This window comes from Sceloporus undulatus, chromosome 3 (genome assembly GCF_019175285.1).
Source record: "Sceloporus undulatus isolate JIND9_A2432 ecotype Alabama chromosome 3, SceUnd_v1.1, whole genome shotgun sequence".
Lineage (NCBI taxonomy): Eukaryota > Metazoa > Chordata > Lepidosauria > Squamata > Phrynosomatidae > Sceloporus > Sceloporus undulatus.
The window spans coordinates 54,490,335-54,507,808 of NC_056524.1; the positions used below are offsets into that span (position 1 = coordinate 54,490,335).

Sequence of the window (17,474 nt, forward strand, 5' to 3'; positions counted from 1 at the left end):
TGTTGGGTGGTCTGTATCCCGCCCAAGTCACTGGTAATAATGTTGAATAGCACTGGATCCAGCATAGAACCCTGTGGCACCCTACTATTCACTTCTCTCCAAGATGAAGACAAGCCATTTCTCAGTAGCCTTTGGGTTTGGTTGATCAACCTATTATAAATCTGCCTAACAGTCACATTATCTAGACCATATTTTACTTCGCTTTTTGCATGGAATATCACGGGGGAACCTTGTCAAAGGTTTTACACCTTTCCTTCATCTACCAAGCTGGTGACTCTATCAAAAAAGGGATATTAAAATTTAAACTCTTCAGTTGTTGTTGTTGTTTGTTGTGTGCTTTTGTTTCTAATTTGTGGTGATCCTAAGATGAACCTTAGCCTTCCGCTGAGGCTGAAAGAGTTTGACTTGCACCAAGTCACTAAGTGGGTTTTCATGGCTAAGCAGGTATTCAAACCCTGGTCTAGAGAGTCGTAGTCCAATGCTCAAACTACTACACCACATTAGTTCTCTCTTCTGTCTACAATCATTGCATAATCTTTGAAAACAGTTCACAATAATTGCTAGTGATAGTGTTTAAAAATGGTGGCATATTAAAATGCTTTCCTCTGTAATTGACATTGTATAAGAAAAAATACTTTAAAATAGTTGGGATGCATGAATAACAAAATAGACAGTATGTCCATATTGACCTTGGCTGAATGACGCATGAGAAATTGAGCACAAAAGAAAATCAATGTAATCATTAGTTGGCTTGCCCTCTAGGTATGGCAAATGGTGAAACAGTTTAAATTCAAATAATTTGGGGAAACTGAAATGAAAGGACAAGTCTTAATCGAGTTTAATAAATCAAAATTTAAATTCTTTTTGAATTATCATATATTACTCAAAAATAATTGGGAAAAGGGGTATGGAGATATCACAAATGTCAGGGATTCCTTCACCCACATTTATAGTTTACATGGAAAGTTCCTAACTTATAAACATTATAAATAATTTAATTTTCTCTGAATAGCATTTGAACACATTTTAGTTATTAACAGAATGAGTAAAACAGATCTGCTTGATTATTTATAGAATATGAGGTACAAAGATGAAGCTATAAGATGGTATTTAACAAATATTAAAAACTAAGTTCCATCTTGGTTCCTAAGTAAATGGAAATTGCATCCTAATTCTCTTAGTTGGATGGACAAAAGATGAACTAGGTTGATTTATCTGTCTGCTGCTCTGCCATTCTTCCTTAAATCACTTAACACGTTCTCAGCTAGCCTATAGTATGCACAATAAGTGAACATATCTTATGATATATGGCTTTCATGCTTTAAAAAGTGTAAGTTCCTTTTAAAATCTGATAGAATACAGTGGGCTCTTCCCTTACATGGGGGATCTGTTCTAGACCCTGCCATGTAAGAGAAATCTAGTGTATGTTGGAGCCCCATTAAAATTAATGGGGCTCATGCCTGTAGTGTGTGCCCCATGGGCACGTGCTCCATTACTTCTTCTGCTGCGTGCAAGGGCTTTTTCCAGCGTGGCTTTCAGCATCTGTTTTACTCACATTTGACATTGGGCACACTGTCCTTTGTCTTTCCTTTCTGCAGTCTTTCTTAGCAACAAAAGTTGTCGGGGGTGAAATCCATTATTTTAATCATTTTGGTCCAAAATACACTGTAGAAATAATTCTGTTTAAGACTGCTTTAACTGCCCTGGCTCAATGGTAGGGGATTCTGGGAACTGTAGTTTTGTGAGACGTTTAGCCTTCTCTGTCAGAGAGCTCTGGTGCCACATTAAACAACAATTCCCAGGATTCCTAGCATTGAGCCAGGGCAGTTAAAGTGGTCTCAAACTGGATTTTTTCTGCAGTATGTTTTGAATCTCTGGGCCTGAACAGACAGGCCAAAATAAAGCTGATTCAAGTCACTTTGGAAGTATGCTGTTTAAATGACACATGCATCTTAAGAGACCAGAAGCTGCACCAAAGCTGCACTCCAGTCCTTAGGACTGGAGCATGGCTTTGGTGTGGCTTCCGTCCTCTTAGGATACATGCATCATTTAAACAGCATACCTCCAAAGTGACCCGAAGCAGCTTTATTTTGGCCTGTCTGTTTGAGCTCTCTGTCCCCAATCCTGATTGTGGTTATTTGTGTAAAGGTCCTTGTGTGATTTTCAGGTAAATGTTATGACAGCCATCACTTCTTTTCTATTGGCTGTTGTAACAAGTTTATCAAAATGTCCTGTGTCACATTAATTATCATCTCTACTGTATCCCCCAGAAAAAGTAATGGGGCACATGCCCATGAGCTTCTGTAAATCAGAGACTATTGCTGTAAATGTGATCTTTCACAACACTAGTTAATGGGCCAATGCATTCCTTGCTCTTCTTGAGTATCTCATTAACATTCCTGAGAGTTGCTCTGAAGGTGGTTTTGTGGGACTTCCATCCAAATTCTACTCCAGCATAGTTCTCTACTGCATGGAGTTGTTGGTCCAGTTGTGCAAGGATAGCTAGAAGGCTTTTGTGAAATTAAATGCAAGGCATTGCATATTTTCTGTTTCAGTTTAGAGAGGTATATGCTACCAAACTGTTCCATGTGTCACAATACATTGTTATTAGGGGGGAATGCTTTAATTCCAGAAAAGAGAGCATGGCACAGATAGTTCTGAATGGAATAGCCAACATACAATTCTTGGAAGTTCTAGATACCATGTGTACAATGAAACTGCCTTTCCTTTGCCCTTGTATCATATTAGGAGAGATGCACTAGTAAGATTGTTGGGAAATTACTCAGAATTCTGTTGTGTGAGCAAACCTATTGTGTATGCACAACTGTGCTGACAAGGAATCCTTGGTCTGGTAGGGTGAAAAACAGTACCTAGCAGGAGTGGGTGAAATGTTGCTGAAATCTTCAGCTTAAGAGTGTGTATGGGGAAATACCATTTTAGTTTGGATAATTGAATTCAAGGAAGCTCAGAATCTCTCGTCTGCTTATTTCCAAGCCCTGACTCAAATGTTAAAGCCATTTATTAAAATGTATCTCATTATTTGTGGTAATGAACACTACTTGGGAGTGACCCTACTGAATTTAATTGAATTAACATCTAAGCATACATGAATATGATTGTGCTCCATATCATTAATCCTAAACTCATTTACTAGGTTCTAAACTTCATAGGATTTACTTCTTAGTAAATATGTATAGTAATGCACTGTAATATTTTAAAGCATGGATCATTTTTTTTTTAACTTGGGAGATAAAGGTTGTACAGTAGGCCCTTGGTATCTGTTGGGGCTTGGTTTCAAGGCCCACCGTGGATAGCAAAATCCATGGATGCTCAAGTCCCATTAAATACAATGGCAAGTAAAATCACATCTCTTATATAAAAGGGAAAAATCAAGGTTTGTCTATGGGAATTTTTATATTTTTAAAGAAGTTTCAAGCCATGGATGCTTGAATCCATGGATTAAAAAATCCACAGATAAGCAGGGCTGACTGTAAAACAACCAAGTTAAGGCTGTGCTGCTGTAAACATTCACTCTGAAACTGTCCGACTATAAACTACCCTGAATATGGTCTAAATCCATTTCATTAGCCCCAAATAGAGTAGACCATTGAATCATGGGACTTGATAAGTCAGTACTTATGTTAGTTGCAACTTGGTTGGATTTAGGGTTTTATGTTTATGTTTCAAGGCAAGTATGCTATTAGTTTTGATGTGGGCTTTATCTATTCTGCAAACTTTCATAATTTCCGAAAGAACATTCATTGTTAATTATATATTGTACTCCAGTTCTTTGAAGTATAAGCTGTTTTCAGATGTTCTTTGAAAAACTGAAGGGGAAGAACAGCATACACTGTCATTGCTCCCAACCACCATACATTCATTTGATGGCTGGAATAGAGTTTACATACAAATAACTATACTCTATAGGATTTTCTCTGTAACCAAAAATCAGAAAAATAACAGCAGATTTCCACAAAGTGATGTCCAGGGCTGCAAATGAACATATGAGCACATACCCAACAACTCGATCTACTGTCCCTATCATCTCTTGCCCACCAAAATGATTCTAGCTCTCTTCCAAAGGTATATGATTGAGACATGCTCATAGTGTTAAAAATTTAATAGTTGCTACTGCCAAACAGCTGGTCTCTATGTCCTATTTCCCTCTGTGAACACCATTAGTCTATGAACACCGTATATCAGACTGACAACAGATTGAAAATCCTACAAGTATCCTTGCACTAGTACATTGGTAGTTGTGCTTCCAGACTTTTGGCTGGGTTTCTTTATTTCATTCCTTAAGGTGATGGTTTGGTATGCTGTGCATATTATATTTAGAACTGTTGTTGTATGCCTTCAAGTCATTTCTGACTAATGGTCATCCTCAAGTGAACCTAACATATGGTTTTCTGGTGCTGAGGGTGTTTGGCTCATTCAAGGTTATCCAGTGCTCAAACCACTACACCATACTGCTTCTCATTTAGAACTGCACCTCCTTCTGCTGTCAGCCTCATATTAGAGTATTATCCCATATTAGATGCATGTGAACTATGTCAGAAGGTTATTCCTCCATCCCAAAAATGTATCGATACAGTTCCAGACCTTGATAAAGTTTAAAAAATGATTTAGTCATTGTCCTATCATTATTCCATCTGTGAATCTTATAAAAATAACATACAATTCAATTAAACCATCATTAGATTTATTTACCCATATCAAGGATTTGTTTGCCAAAGACATTTATCATCTTATTTTAGACAAAATATAATCTTATTTTAGACAAACTTTACCCAGAGGTTATTAGTACTTCTGTTTCTAATTAAATTAAGATCTCTTTCATCTTTAGTGGGTGATTCCAGGACTTGACAGACTGCCCCTTTTAGCGCTGGATCGGGGGCCATGGCAACTACATGCCGTGGCCCCAATCTCACCTTTCCGTGCACAAAAAGGAACAACAAAAAGCAGCTCCTTTTTGCACCCTAGAAAGGGCACCATAGCCACTAGTGTGCACCTTTTCCATGCCTCTTTGGTGCTCGTCATGTAGTTGCACCACCAGAGGAGCACCATGACACTGCATGCCATGTGGTGTGGTGTGAGGCATCACACCAGCCTGGGGTCAGAGTCAGGGCATGTGTCACATGGATGCCATGCCCCAACTAGGCCCTAGGCCGGCCTTAATGGCAGATCTATACAGCCCCTCCATCAGTCTGTCTGGATTAAAAATTGGATTTATTGGTATGTAATGATAATAGGCTTCTTCCAGCTGTTTTTTTTTTTTAATGGAATCTCTTTCTACATATAGCATTTGCTCCAACTGACAGGCACATATAAAATTCATCTGGCATGAGATTGTTCCATAATAGTCATAGGTCCAAAACACACTGCAGAAATAATCCAGTTTGAGACTGCTTTTAATTGCCCTGGCTCGATGCTAGGGGATTCTGGGAACTGTAGTTTTGTGAGATATTTAGCCTTTTCTGTCAGAGAGCTCTGGTGGCACAAGAAACTACAATTCCTAGGATTCTCTAGCATTGAACCAGGACAAATAAAGCAGTCTCAAACTTGATTATTTCTGCAGTGTGTTTTGCACCATTGTCTCAACTTCTGCATAGTCTGAAACCCGAGTTTGACTTGATTGTTACTCTTCTTTAACTCTGTTGGTTTGAAAGCTGAAATGAAGAGAGTTTTTATACTTGGGATAGAAAAAAACACCTGTATGTTACTTCAGCATCCTCATGTGGCTATGAGAATGTTGCTACTCTTCAATTATTATTTTTTCCAGATATCTATGTTATGAAACTGCCGCCACTGACTAATACTCTCATGCTTAGCTTGTACAGTATTGCTGTACAAATTGAAAACACCTCAAGATATGAGTTCGATTACTATAAATCCTGAATGCCCCTTGTGGTGTTGGATGATTGCCTAGGTGATATTAATTTTCTAAGGCTGAATTTTGACAAGATAGGGCTGTTATTGATTATTATGCTCCCCAGCTGTTTCATTTTTGAATGAGGTTTTATTCTGACTGCTGCCTGAGTTCATAAACTTTTAAGTAATTTTTGACCTTGTGATTTATTTTGAGATCTGCATTGATCACAGAGAGGAATGGAATCTGTAGGTATACACTTTTACAGACCAGCAGAGAATGGCACATTTTGTACTATTTATTTCATCATTCTTCCAAGTTCTGATTCTTCAGTCTTTTCATTGTGCCTATATGGATTTTTTTAATTTAGAAAACAACTGACCAGCTTCTGTTTTGTCCATCTATTTCTTTCAAGTAGTTAGAACAGCACTGGGTAAAGCAAAAATAAATATGATATTTCTGTTTCTGTAAAGTGTGACAACCTTGAAATAGGTGGATTCACAAACATATATTAAATAACAATCCCACCTGCTTCCACACTTCTGATATCAGAACCTTTCAAATACTTAACACCTTTTTGACCTGTATCTGCCAGAGCAGAGGGAAAGAAGCAATGTCTCCCCCTGCATTTTTTTTTCCTCTTTGATAAATTAATTTCCTTTTTGTTGTAGGCATGGATGAAGACTGGGAGAACCTGCATATTTAATGTCTATCCTGATCTCCATGCTGTACCTACATATATATACCCTTTAATACTTTCGGGCATCAAGGGGTATGAAATGCAGAACCTTCAATGGAGGCTTGAAAAAGGGATCTCAAGTTAGAGATATTTATTTTGTTAAGCTTTGAGGTTGATGAGTAAATGAAAATTAAACATGAAGATTCAGAGTATTGAGCCTGCTTGTGGAAAATGGCATGCACTGAAAGGAAATTAAGAAGCTGCTAAATCAGATGTTAAATAGAGAAAATCTAAAGTTTCTCATGATTTCATGGTCATGTAAGATCTCTGATCTGATCTGTTTGGCAATTTAAGTATAATAAATTTATTATCAAACAAACATAACTGTAGATTTATTCTGTGGTAGCATTTGAACCTTTTCTATATAAGATCATAGATTCTATAGCAATCTGTGGATAAAGGATGGCAAACTCTAGAGGTGATTTTTCCCCATAGCTTCCAAAAGTATAACTGTGTTGGTCTGTAGCAAAACTAAGAAAGGGGATCATCCGTCGCACTTCTGAAACGTCATAGAGGCTTCCCGCTTTCCTTCCATTGCGAAAGCATTCACGGGGAAGCCTTGGAAAAGCCATTTTTATTAACAAAACCCTATGATGTTTCAGAAGCAGGATGGATGATCCCACTTCCGGCACTTCTGAAACATTTGGGTAACACTTGGTTAACACTTCAGCAACATTTGCCCAGCAGTAAGTGCCCCGTGTGATAAATACCTATGTTTAAAAACCTCCAGAGAAGGAGACACCACCACACTCCATTGACAGAGTGTTCCACTGTCAAACAGTTCTTACCATCAGGAACTTCTTCCTAATGATGAGGTGGAATCTCTTTTCCTGTAGTTTGTATCCATTGCTCTGTATCTTGTTCTGGAGCAGAAGAAAGCAAGCTTGCTCCATTCTCAGTATACCATCCCTTCAAATATTTAAACATGGCTATTATGTTACTCCTTAACCTTCTTTTCTCCGGGCTAAACATACTCAGCTCCCTAAGCCACTCCTCATAGGACATGGTTTCCAGACCTTTCACCATTTTGATCACCCTCCTCTGGTCACACTCCAGCTTGTCCACATCTTTCTTGAATTGTGGTTCCCAGAACTGAAAACAATGTTTCAGGTGAGATCTAACCAAAGTAGAATAGAGTGGCACCATTACTTCCTTCTATCTAGACAGTATACATCTATTGATGAAGCCTAGAATTGCGTTGGCTTTCTTAGGTGCTGCATCACATTGCTCATTCATGTATAGTCCAGAGCTGGTTTCCCGTGTGGGACTGTACATTTCTTAGACCTTCTTAACCTAATATTACAAAGGAGAACCTGGCACAGAGTTTTATCCCTTCATTATGTGGACATTTCCTGTAATAAGGTCTGATCAAGACTAAAGAGAACAGCTGCTATTAGTGCTGTACACTATAGCAGAGTACAAATTGTGTCTGCCTATTCCAGCTCTCCCAGTCTCCACTGGGAATTTAAATGATACAGTGATGGTCAATCACAAACTAAAGTCTCGCAGCTGAACAGTTAATCCAGGAGTTTTGATCAATCTCTCCCACCTTGTATTAAAGCCTTGAACTTGTTATGGAAATGCCATAATACAGTAATTGCTAAATATTTCCCTACAGTATTCTATCCACTACACATATCTGCAAAAGACGTGTGCCACCCTAGATGTGGTTCATCATCAAGGGGGGGAGGGTGCTATGCATTCCAGATCAACATTTAGATTTCTTATCCATAATCCATTGTTTTGCCAACTGTAGGATGTTTTATTGCGAGAAACAGAACCAAACCAAGAGGTATTCATTTATGTCCAATTAGGCAATTAGTATACTTGGCACAGATGATGTTGGTATTATTGTGTTCAGCATGGTGCCAGTTATAGGATTGGAATAGAGAGGTTTTCACAGCTAACTCTTCACTGTCCTTTAGCCAGATAATCAAGTAGTTGTGTGTGTCCATATGCATGCAAACACACATATTGGTAATATGTTGCCTGAACATGACCATTTTGGCTACAGCGTCCCTAGAGGACATCAGAGGTTCCTTAAAACTAAAAGAGAGAGCGAGAGAGAACAAAAATAAACTTAAAAAGAAAAAAAAACCACTCATACTGTTGGGGACATAATGGTGCTAGCTCTAGGGTTTGCACATGGCCCAAGGGCTGCACTAGAACTCCTTTTCTAGACAATACTTGAACAACATAGCCAACAGCTGTATTTTTTTTCTATCCTAGAGTAGGGACAGAGACCCAACTGTGATCCTAACACAGGGGATGGAGAAGACGCTTTAAGAGCCACTATAAGTTCTGATTATGGAGGGAAGTCACGATAACAAAGTAAAGGAGAAGAGGAGGAGAGATATAGAGGGAGAGGGAAGAGCGGATTGCAAGAAAAACAACAACCCCTTGACATTTGATTTCATCTCAGTTTTCACCAGGGCCCCCAAAGTGTCAAAAATAATCTGTTGAAACAAATATAGATCACTCTATATTATATATATATATATATATATATATATATATATATATATATGAAGGCATGCTACCCCACTCCACCACAATTTAGATTGGAACCACAGTTGAGCAAAGGGTTAATGTATCTCTGACCTCTTCTCTCTATTCTCTAGAGTCTTGATGTGGATCAGGTGCTTATTCTACAGTAAGAAAAGAAAACAGCTAACTGCTAGTTGTGCCTTTAAAATACTGCCTAATATGAGTTTAATACCATTCACAAACATTTCAATGCCCTATGAAGAAGAGTGTGTAATCTTCATCCCTGAGTTACTAATTTATACATCATCACCGTATCCAAGTTGTTCTGAATAATGAAATTACTTTCCCATTAACTATTAATTTCAATAATCTGTTAGAGCACAGATGGGCAAAATGCAGAAAATGGAATACCGAGACCATTTTTTGTGGACTCTATGCTCCAGATGGGTTCCAAAAAAAGTTTTGCAAAACATTTTTTTCAAAAAAATATTTTTCTCCGGAATGTTCCTGAATGCATTCTAAGGGGTGTGGAAGAGATTTCGACCAGGTTTGGAGGCCAAAGTTTGTTTGTTTTTTAAAGGGTCAGAAACCATTTTGGGGGGGGGAAATTCCAAGAAATTTTTTTGTCTCGAAATTCTTCCAAAAAAACAACAACAACGACACCTAATTGTTGTTAAGTGGCCAAATGGGGTGCATCCCCACCACATTTTGTGGGGCCACAGCCCTATCTAGACCCAGAAGAGGCTTTTTTGGAAACCCAAATCATGATGAAAATGCTCCTATGCCACCTACACAGGTTTGGGGAGGATTGAGGGGGGTTGGGGGGAGCAGATGGGGATGTCCAAGTTCTCTTAGGGGACTAATGTGCCTCTCCAACCTTCCATGATTGATCACTGCTGTATTAGAGCATCAGTCTATGAGTTTGTAAACTACATTTATATTCAGGATGACCTTTTTGGAGATAAGGAAGGCCTCAACTGGATGCAGGAAGCTATTTGAACTAGACTAGCTAGTTTTGTGTAAAATGTTAATATAATATAATAAATATAATATAATATAATATAATCAATATAATACAAGGAAGAGGAAGGGAATGGATTTTTTTCCACACACATACCTGAAGTAATGTGTTCAGGAGAGTTAAGAATCCCACAAATGAGCATTTTATCTAGACACTGGAATTTACTACTATTTATATTATAACCTACTGTGACAACACATAGCTTTAATTTTGTATGATTTAACTTTTTATCACTGTGTTGTTTAATAACAACTACTAGTTTTTCCTACACCCCCTTTAGGCTTTCCTACTCTTAAATTTGAGGTGATCTCAGTTATGCCCAACAGCAGTTTGTACATGTAATAACACAGGGTTCCAGAAGATGAGCGGCTTGGAGAGGCCTCTGGCCGCTCCAGCCACAACTGACTCTGATTGGCACAGGACTGCAGTGACCAGACAGGACTGCAGGTCCCGAGGCTGACTGCTGCCACAACCCGGAACAGCCAACCAGTGAAGAGCTGGGGTTTTTCTGCTCCTTTTGCGGCCAGGTTTGGGCCATCTTAGCAGGCCTCAGCATGGCTTTCTGTCGATCTGGGGACATGTGTCATCTCCACGCCCTGCCCCTGAAATGTCAGAAGCTGCTCTTCCTTCCCCATCTGTTTCGGGCCACAGTTGTGTAAATTGTGCTGTCAAACAGCAATTTGTAGATGTAATAAACACTTCAAGACAGAAAAAAATATTTCATGACTTAACACACATTTTTGTTTCAATTGAGTATCATCTGAATGTAGTCATTTGACTACCAAAATTCAACATGCTGTCAGTCACTTGCATGAACCTTGTTTTGCTATTGCCTGTCCTGATACCATTGATTGGTTCAATAAGAGTTCATTATAGAAACATTGCTGACAATTTCCCCTTTGTGAAAGAGTAATTTTCTGTAGTACCAAATGAAGTATACATACATGTAACAATATATCTTTATTAGGATGAATGGATAACAAAAATAAATTAGACATATTTACTTACCCTTGTTTGGGTTTTAGTGTACATCCTTGATTCAAAAGATAAAACTAAATTGACCTTTTCCCACTAATGGGAAGTCTATATAACAGTAATTACTGTTTTGCAAAAAAGAAACAAAAGATCTTACTGAAAGCTTGTTTTTTGTTATTTCATCTTATTCTGCATTTTGCTTCTTTTGAGCATCTCTTGGTTAATTTGTAGATTTTATCTAAAGAACATCTCATGTCCTCTAGGGCCACAATACTACTGAATTTCAAGACGGCAATATTAATTGACATTTTGAAGATGATCATTAATAAAAGATTAGGCAAAAGCAAATGAGTATAAACTGCTATCAATACTGGAATGGTGTTCTGCAAATTGGATCAATTCTTATTGATTTCTTTCACTAATCTAGAGTAATGTAGGAAGATGCATCTCAAAAAGAGTGCTGAACACATTAAAACTCCAGTGTGAGAAATGATGTGTCTTTAAAGATCACTTTGTAATGCTAAGATTGTGTAAAACAACAAAGAAAGTCAGGAACTTGAAATAGCTCCTATCTCATTTTGGTTTCTAGTATCAGTTCATATTATTGTACATTCAGCATATACTCTAGCTAAACCAGTCACTAATCTTAATTAATTAGATCAGATTGTTTAGTGATAATTAATAGGAGACTCCCAGCTCCTAAAAAGAATGGACCTCTGACTCTGAAAGTAATTTCATTGAATGATACTGCAATGCTAAATTATTTTGGTTGAGGTAATTGATACTGAGACCCATGAAATCTGGTCAGATATATTTGACCATGTCATTGGTGACTGGTCTGCTTATCTTGGTAGGATATATATTTCAAGTATATGTATTAGAATGTAATTTATGGAAATTATAGAAACGAATATATAAATAGTAGCCAACTAAGATTTAAACAGTGTTAAATATTGATTTAGAGAAGCAAGTCAATGGTTTTAATCAATATGATTTCAAATTAGTAGTAATAAAAATAAATATAAGTTTTATGTTGTAAATATCATGTATTGAAAGAACAATAATACACCTCATATGTTTTTATGAAACATCAACTTATTAACTATTTGCATTGATCCATTTTAGTCTTATTACACATGCATTAAAAAGTGGACAAGATCATTCATGAGAGTCCTTAATATGTTTGCTTTAATACAGGACAGAGTTCAAATGATACTGATTGTTAATACAGCGCGCCCTCGCCATACGCGGGCGTGGCATACGCAGCCTTGAGCATACGCACTCAAGCCGCGGGGCACGCGTGGGGCGTAAGGGGAAGCGCGTCTCATTCAATTGAATGGGTGTGCGCGCCCGTTGCGTCCCGCGCGATCCTGTGCCACCATGCACGAGCCCCATTGTTTCCAATGGGGCTTGAGCATAGGCGGAATTCACCTTACGCGGCGGGATCTGGAACAGATCCCCCGCGTAAGGCGAGGACGGACTGTACCTTGACCACACTGTCAATCAAGACAAGTATTGTTCACAAATTGATATCTGCTGTGGTTTGGATCCAGGATCTGCTGTGGATACCAAAATCCATGGATGCTCAAGTACCTTTAAATACAATAGTCTGATAAAATAATGTCTGTGGATACAGCAGGCCAACTTATGAACAGATAATGAGGATGATGGTAATAATCTATAATGTGGACAAGATGGGGAGAGTTACCACAGCTGTACTAGAAACTTGCAAAATGATACATTTGTAAGACTTTTGTCGACACTCACATTACTATTGGACAACTATCATCCAGGTTTCACTATTCAGTTTCTGAGTAAGTTATTATAGTGTATAATATTATCCATCTCCAGGAGTTTCTATTTCAATCCATTTCAGCCTGGATCTCTTGGCATCTTTCAATACCATTGGCCACTCTGTCTGATTGGAGGATTTGAAGGCACTGTCTTACAGTGACTCTGTCCTTTCGAGAGCGACAATTTCAGATACTTAGATTTTGGGGTCTTAAAGCTACAAATTTTCTTTTATTATTACAACTGGATAGTAGCAGGAATGGAGGCAATGGTTTAGGAGAGGATGATAAAAGGAAAGTTTTACTTTTTCTTTTTGGAAAACTCCATGTATAGAGGAATGTTTTGTGCAGTAATGGGATCCTTACCTCCCTCTCAGCTTATACAGGCTGTAAGGAACCCAGGCAGACCAACTGCTACCTGTTTCTCTCCCTGCCCCCCACAATCCCAGATCACATTCAACCACAATTCTAGTTTCTGTAGTATTCTGTAGATCCTTGAAAGCATGGATCATGGGTAATAATTAGACCTTGTTTTTACTTTATAAACCAAGATATTTCAGCTGAATTGGGACTCCATCTAATTAATAAAAAAAAACACTACTACATTAAGCCATACAAAGCGTTTGCACTTTCTGAGGCAGGCTCAGCCAAATGTGTCAAAAGCCCATTCAGTGTTCAACAAGTACCAAAAAAAAAAGCGGTAGTTTTTGAGAAACCCATGGAAAGGAAGTGTTCTTGTTAAAATATTTTTAAAAATAGCTTTAGTATGAATAAATACTTAAAGGATTTTTGATGGGTATCTGTTCACATTTAATTTGGGGGCAAGGGGAATGGAAGATACAGATGAAATACACTGGATCTCAGTTAAAACGGGTTGCTATCACTCTAGGTATGCAACGTGATATGGGAAAACAAGCATTGTGCAGTGGTTTGGGTGTTGACTCTGGAGACCAGGGTTCGAATGCTGGCTCAGCCATGGAAACCCACTGGGTGACCTTGGGTACGTCACACTCTCTCAGCCTTAGAGGATTGCAATGACAAATCTCCTTTAAACAAATCTTGCCAAGAAAACACCATGATAGGGATAGCCTTAGGGGTATCATGTCAGAAACTATTCAAACGTACATAAAAACAACAACATGCAGCATTATTCGAAAAAACTTGCCAGTGGACTTCTAAACATTGGATCTCTGTGTTGGCTCTGTTTATTCCTAAACTCAAAAGTATGAAATCAGATTCATAGTTGCTGGGTATTAGAGGAAATTACAGAGTGATCCTTAGTGTTTTATCAATTATTGGTAGCATCCTTTTTTACAGTTTTTGTGACAATGCCTTCTGAAGTTAGTAGTAAGTTCCTCTTTCTCTGTGCTCAGCTTTGAACAAGAGCTTTCAGTGTTCAGCCTCTCCAAGTATTTCTGCTAAAAGACCCAGATCAGTGCAACTAGTACTATGCATCCATGAGTGCTTTAAACTTCTGTTTTTCAAACAGCACCCCCCCCCAATACATTAAAGGAGTTCCTAAACCAATTTGTAGTGTGTGGGGGGGGGAGTTCTTTGTATTTTATTTTTAAGAAGCCAAGTAAAGCTCCCACTGTTGGGCTGCAGCATATAGGGTTTTAGTTATGAATAACTTTCTCTTAACATTGTCACTTTTATCTTAGTCCTAGAACCTAATCATGAAAGATTGGGAGACTTTTTTTTCAGATTTGCTTTATGCTTTTGATTTGCTAGAGAATATCTCATAAACAGAAATAGAAAACATAGTATAAGCCACACTTAATTTAGCAAGAGGCCTACTCAGCAGCACTTGACCGTTGTAATTCACAACTAGTTCAATAGCTTCATATGTGTAGATAAAAGGCCAGTGTGCTAGAGTAGAATGCTGATGTCTTTACAACACAAGCCTCCTTCAGAGCAGTTTTCAAGGATGTTCACAAGATTGCCTATTACTGGGCAGCAAAAAATAAATGGAGAAATAAATGAGAATTTTTCTCCTTTCTCCTCTATCTTATTCAAAAACATATATATACAAAAACAAAAGATAGACTTTTTTCCTAATGGAAAACCTTCCATTTTACGTAGTCTGAATTCTTTATCCTTCATTCTTCATAGAGGTTGTACGTTAATGTTTTTTTCCCTAGTCATAGACATACCAGTTTTTAATTAAAAAAATCTCACAAACATTAATATAATTTTAAAGTATTTCCAGTTTATTCAGTTTAACAATAGCATGAATTCTGAATATAAAACATTTGACAGTTATAGTTTTCAGATTTTAAAAAGTACAAATAATGAGCCGTCTTGTTTAGATACAGATCAGTCCAGCTTTACCAATATAGGAAATGTTATGTAATATTCATAGAATGCTTTCTTGTTTATGCCCTAGAGTTCAACATAATTCATGGTGACCCTGTGCATGACATCTCCAAGACCCTCTATCCTCCACTGCTCTGCTTAGGTCATTGTAAATTCAGGCCCTTAACCTTTCTGGTTGAGTCTGTCTATCTGGCATGCAGTCTTCCTCTCTTTCTGCTGCCTTCTATCCTCCCAGTATTATTTTTAACAGTGACTCATCTTTGTCATAATGTGTCCAAAGTACAACAGCCTCTGTTTCATCATCTTGGCTGCCAGGGAGAGTTCAGATGTGATCTGTTCTAAGACCCATTTGTTTGTCTTTCTGGCTGTCCATGGTACATGATGATGGGAAATACAATGAATTGGACAATTATGACTTATGTCCTCTGTTGTATATCTTGACACTTTAGGATCTTTTCCTGTTCTTTCATGGCCACCCTTCCCATTCTTAGCCTCCTTCTCATATCTAATAGTCCTATATTCTTCTCACCATTATTTTACAATTTTCAGAATTTTGTGTTTACTTTTTAATTTTGTAAGTTTAACTATTACATTGTTAACATGAGCTACTATTGAGTATTGCCATTGTATAGTATTACTGATCTTTGTATTGCTACCATTACTATAATGGTAATGGAAGATAATTATTCTCCCCATTTCTAACTTGTGCTTGACACTGTGGATGCTTTCCAATTGATTTGGTAATGTCTTGTTATTTGTTTCTTTTTTAATAGGCTTCGCTATATATAATTGCAAAATAAACCTGAGCTTGAAATGATTTCTTTGATAATGCCCTTCAGTTCAGGAAAATCTTGCTCTTTCACTTGATTATAAACTGTTGCCTTTTACTAGATGTGATCATTCTACTTTCCTTTGCACCACCACTGGAGAAGGAATAGCCCATATACAAGCCATCCTCCTTATTTGACAAGACACTGCTTTTCCCCCTTCCACAAAGAGGTAAAGTCCCCTGAGTCCGTAATTGCCAGGAGATGAAGCAATGATGGGGAGTGATCACAGTCAATAGCTTTGATTAACAATAAGGTAGAAAATTAGCAATGCTAGCATTCAACCACCCTGCCTCCTTTTCCCCATATGTCCACCACAGCATGTGCTGTCTGCTTTGTAGAGTGTAGACAGAACACTTCAAAAGCTGTGAAATCAGAGTGAAGGTGCAACAGAGGGCTCAAACTAGGGAAACAGTAAATAGAAGGGGGATTTAAAAGCCAGGAGGAATGTTACTGAAGATATTACAGAAGTTAATTCAACCAATGGTGTGGAAGAATGAAGTGTGCTGTGTGCTGTCTCTGTTTGTTTTTCTATCATATGTGGATTTACTTGTTTATGGACATGATTTGATTGAAATGGCAAGTACTGTTACAACTATGAATCCATCAGCAGCTCTGATGTTATTTCCGACAGACTCTGATGACCTAGAGAGGGCAAACGACAACGGAACACCACTTCCCACCTCAGATAATGAGGACAATTCGCTGGGCTACACAGGTAGAGTGCATCTTTCCAAATTACTCCTTCCAGTTTCCTAATTCCACCTGCTATTCTCACCTATGCACAATTGTGTACAGTTATTTAACCATCCCATAGTTGTTTAAGCATCATTGATGCCATTGCCACTATAACAGAACATTACTGTTCATCCTAGAAAATGGAAATGTATTGCTGAAAAAAATGACTGCAAGATCTCCTTTTTAACTTAAGACTAAGTTTAAACTTCAGAAGAATTGAAAGACCAAATATTGTTTAAATGTCATAATTTATTCCCCTTTTCAATTTTTAATCAAACCTAATATAATGTTTTCTTCAGAGTAATCTCTTTTGAAATGACTACATATTTATTTTATCTGTTTTTATTCGTCAACACAATATGTTATGTTTTGTTTTGTTTTTGCAGGATTCTTTAGTATAAGCATGTTATATTTCTATCATATGAGGCTATAGGAGGAGGAGGATAATAAGTGAAATTATTAACAGTCTAAATGATGGAATGGTGCCTCAGAAATCTTTTTTTTTTTCAATTTTCACATTGTTATTAGCACTGAACACTACACAATTAACCCTACTGTCATCTCAATTATGAAATTATCAACTCCCACTGAGATTAATCCTGAAGTAAAGTGTTCTGTGAACATCAGCCAGAATGGCTGGTGCCACTCCTAAACAAAGATGAAAAGAAAATTGAAAGAATATTACTATATTTTCTGTCCTAGACAGTGGTAC

At 37.7% G+C, this 17,474-nt stretch overlaps 1 protein-coding gene across 4 annotated transcripts in view; it reads left to right on the top strand.

Moving 5' to 3' along the window:
* The window catches only part of ROBO1 (roundabout guidance receptor 1), a 688,267-nt gene that overhangs the window by 205,542 nt on the left and 465,251 nt on the right, over positions 1–17,474 (top strand). For all 4 annotated transcript variants that reach the window (XM_042458015.1, XM_042458018.1, XM_042458017.1 and 1 more), the window contains exon 2: positions 16,659–16,742. In XM_042458015.1, coding sequence (XP_042313949.1) covers positions 16,659–16,742 — 84 coding nt within the window. The remainder of the gene's footprint in view (positions 1–16,658; positions 16,743–17,474) is intronic.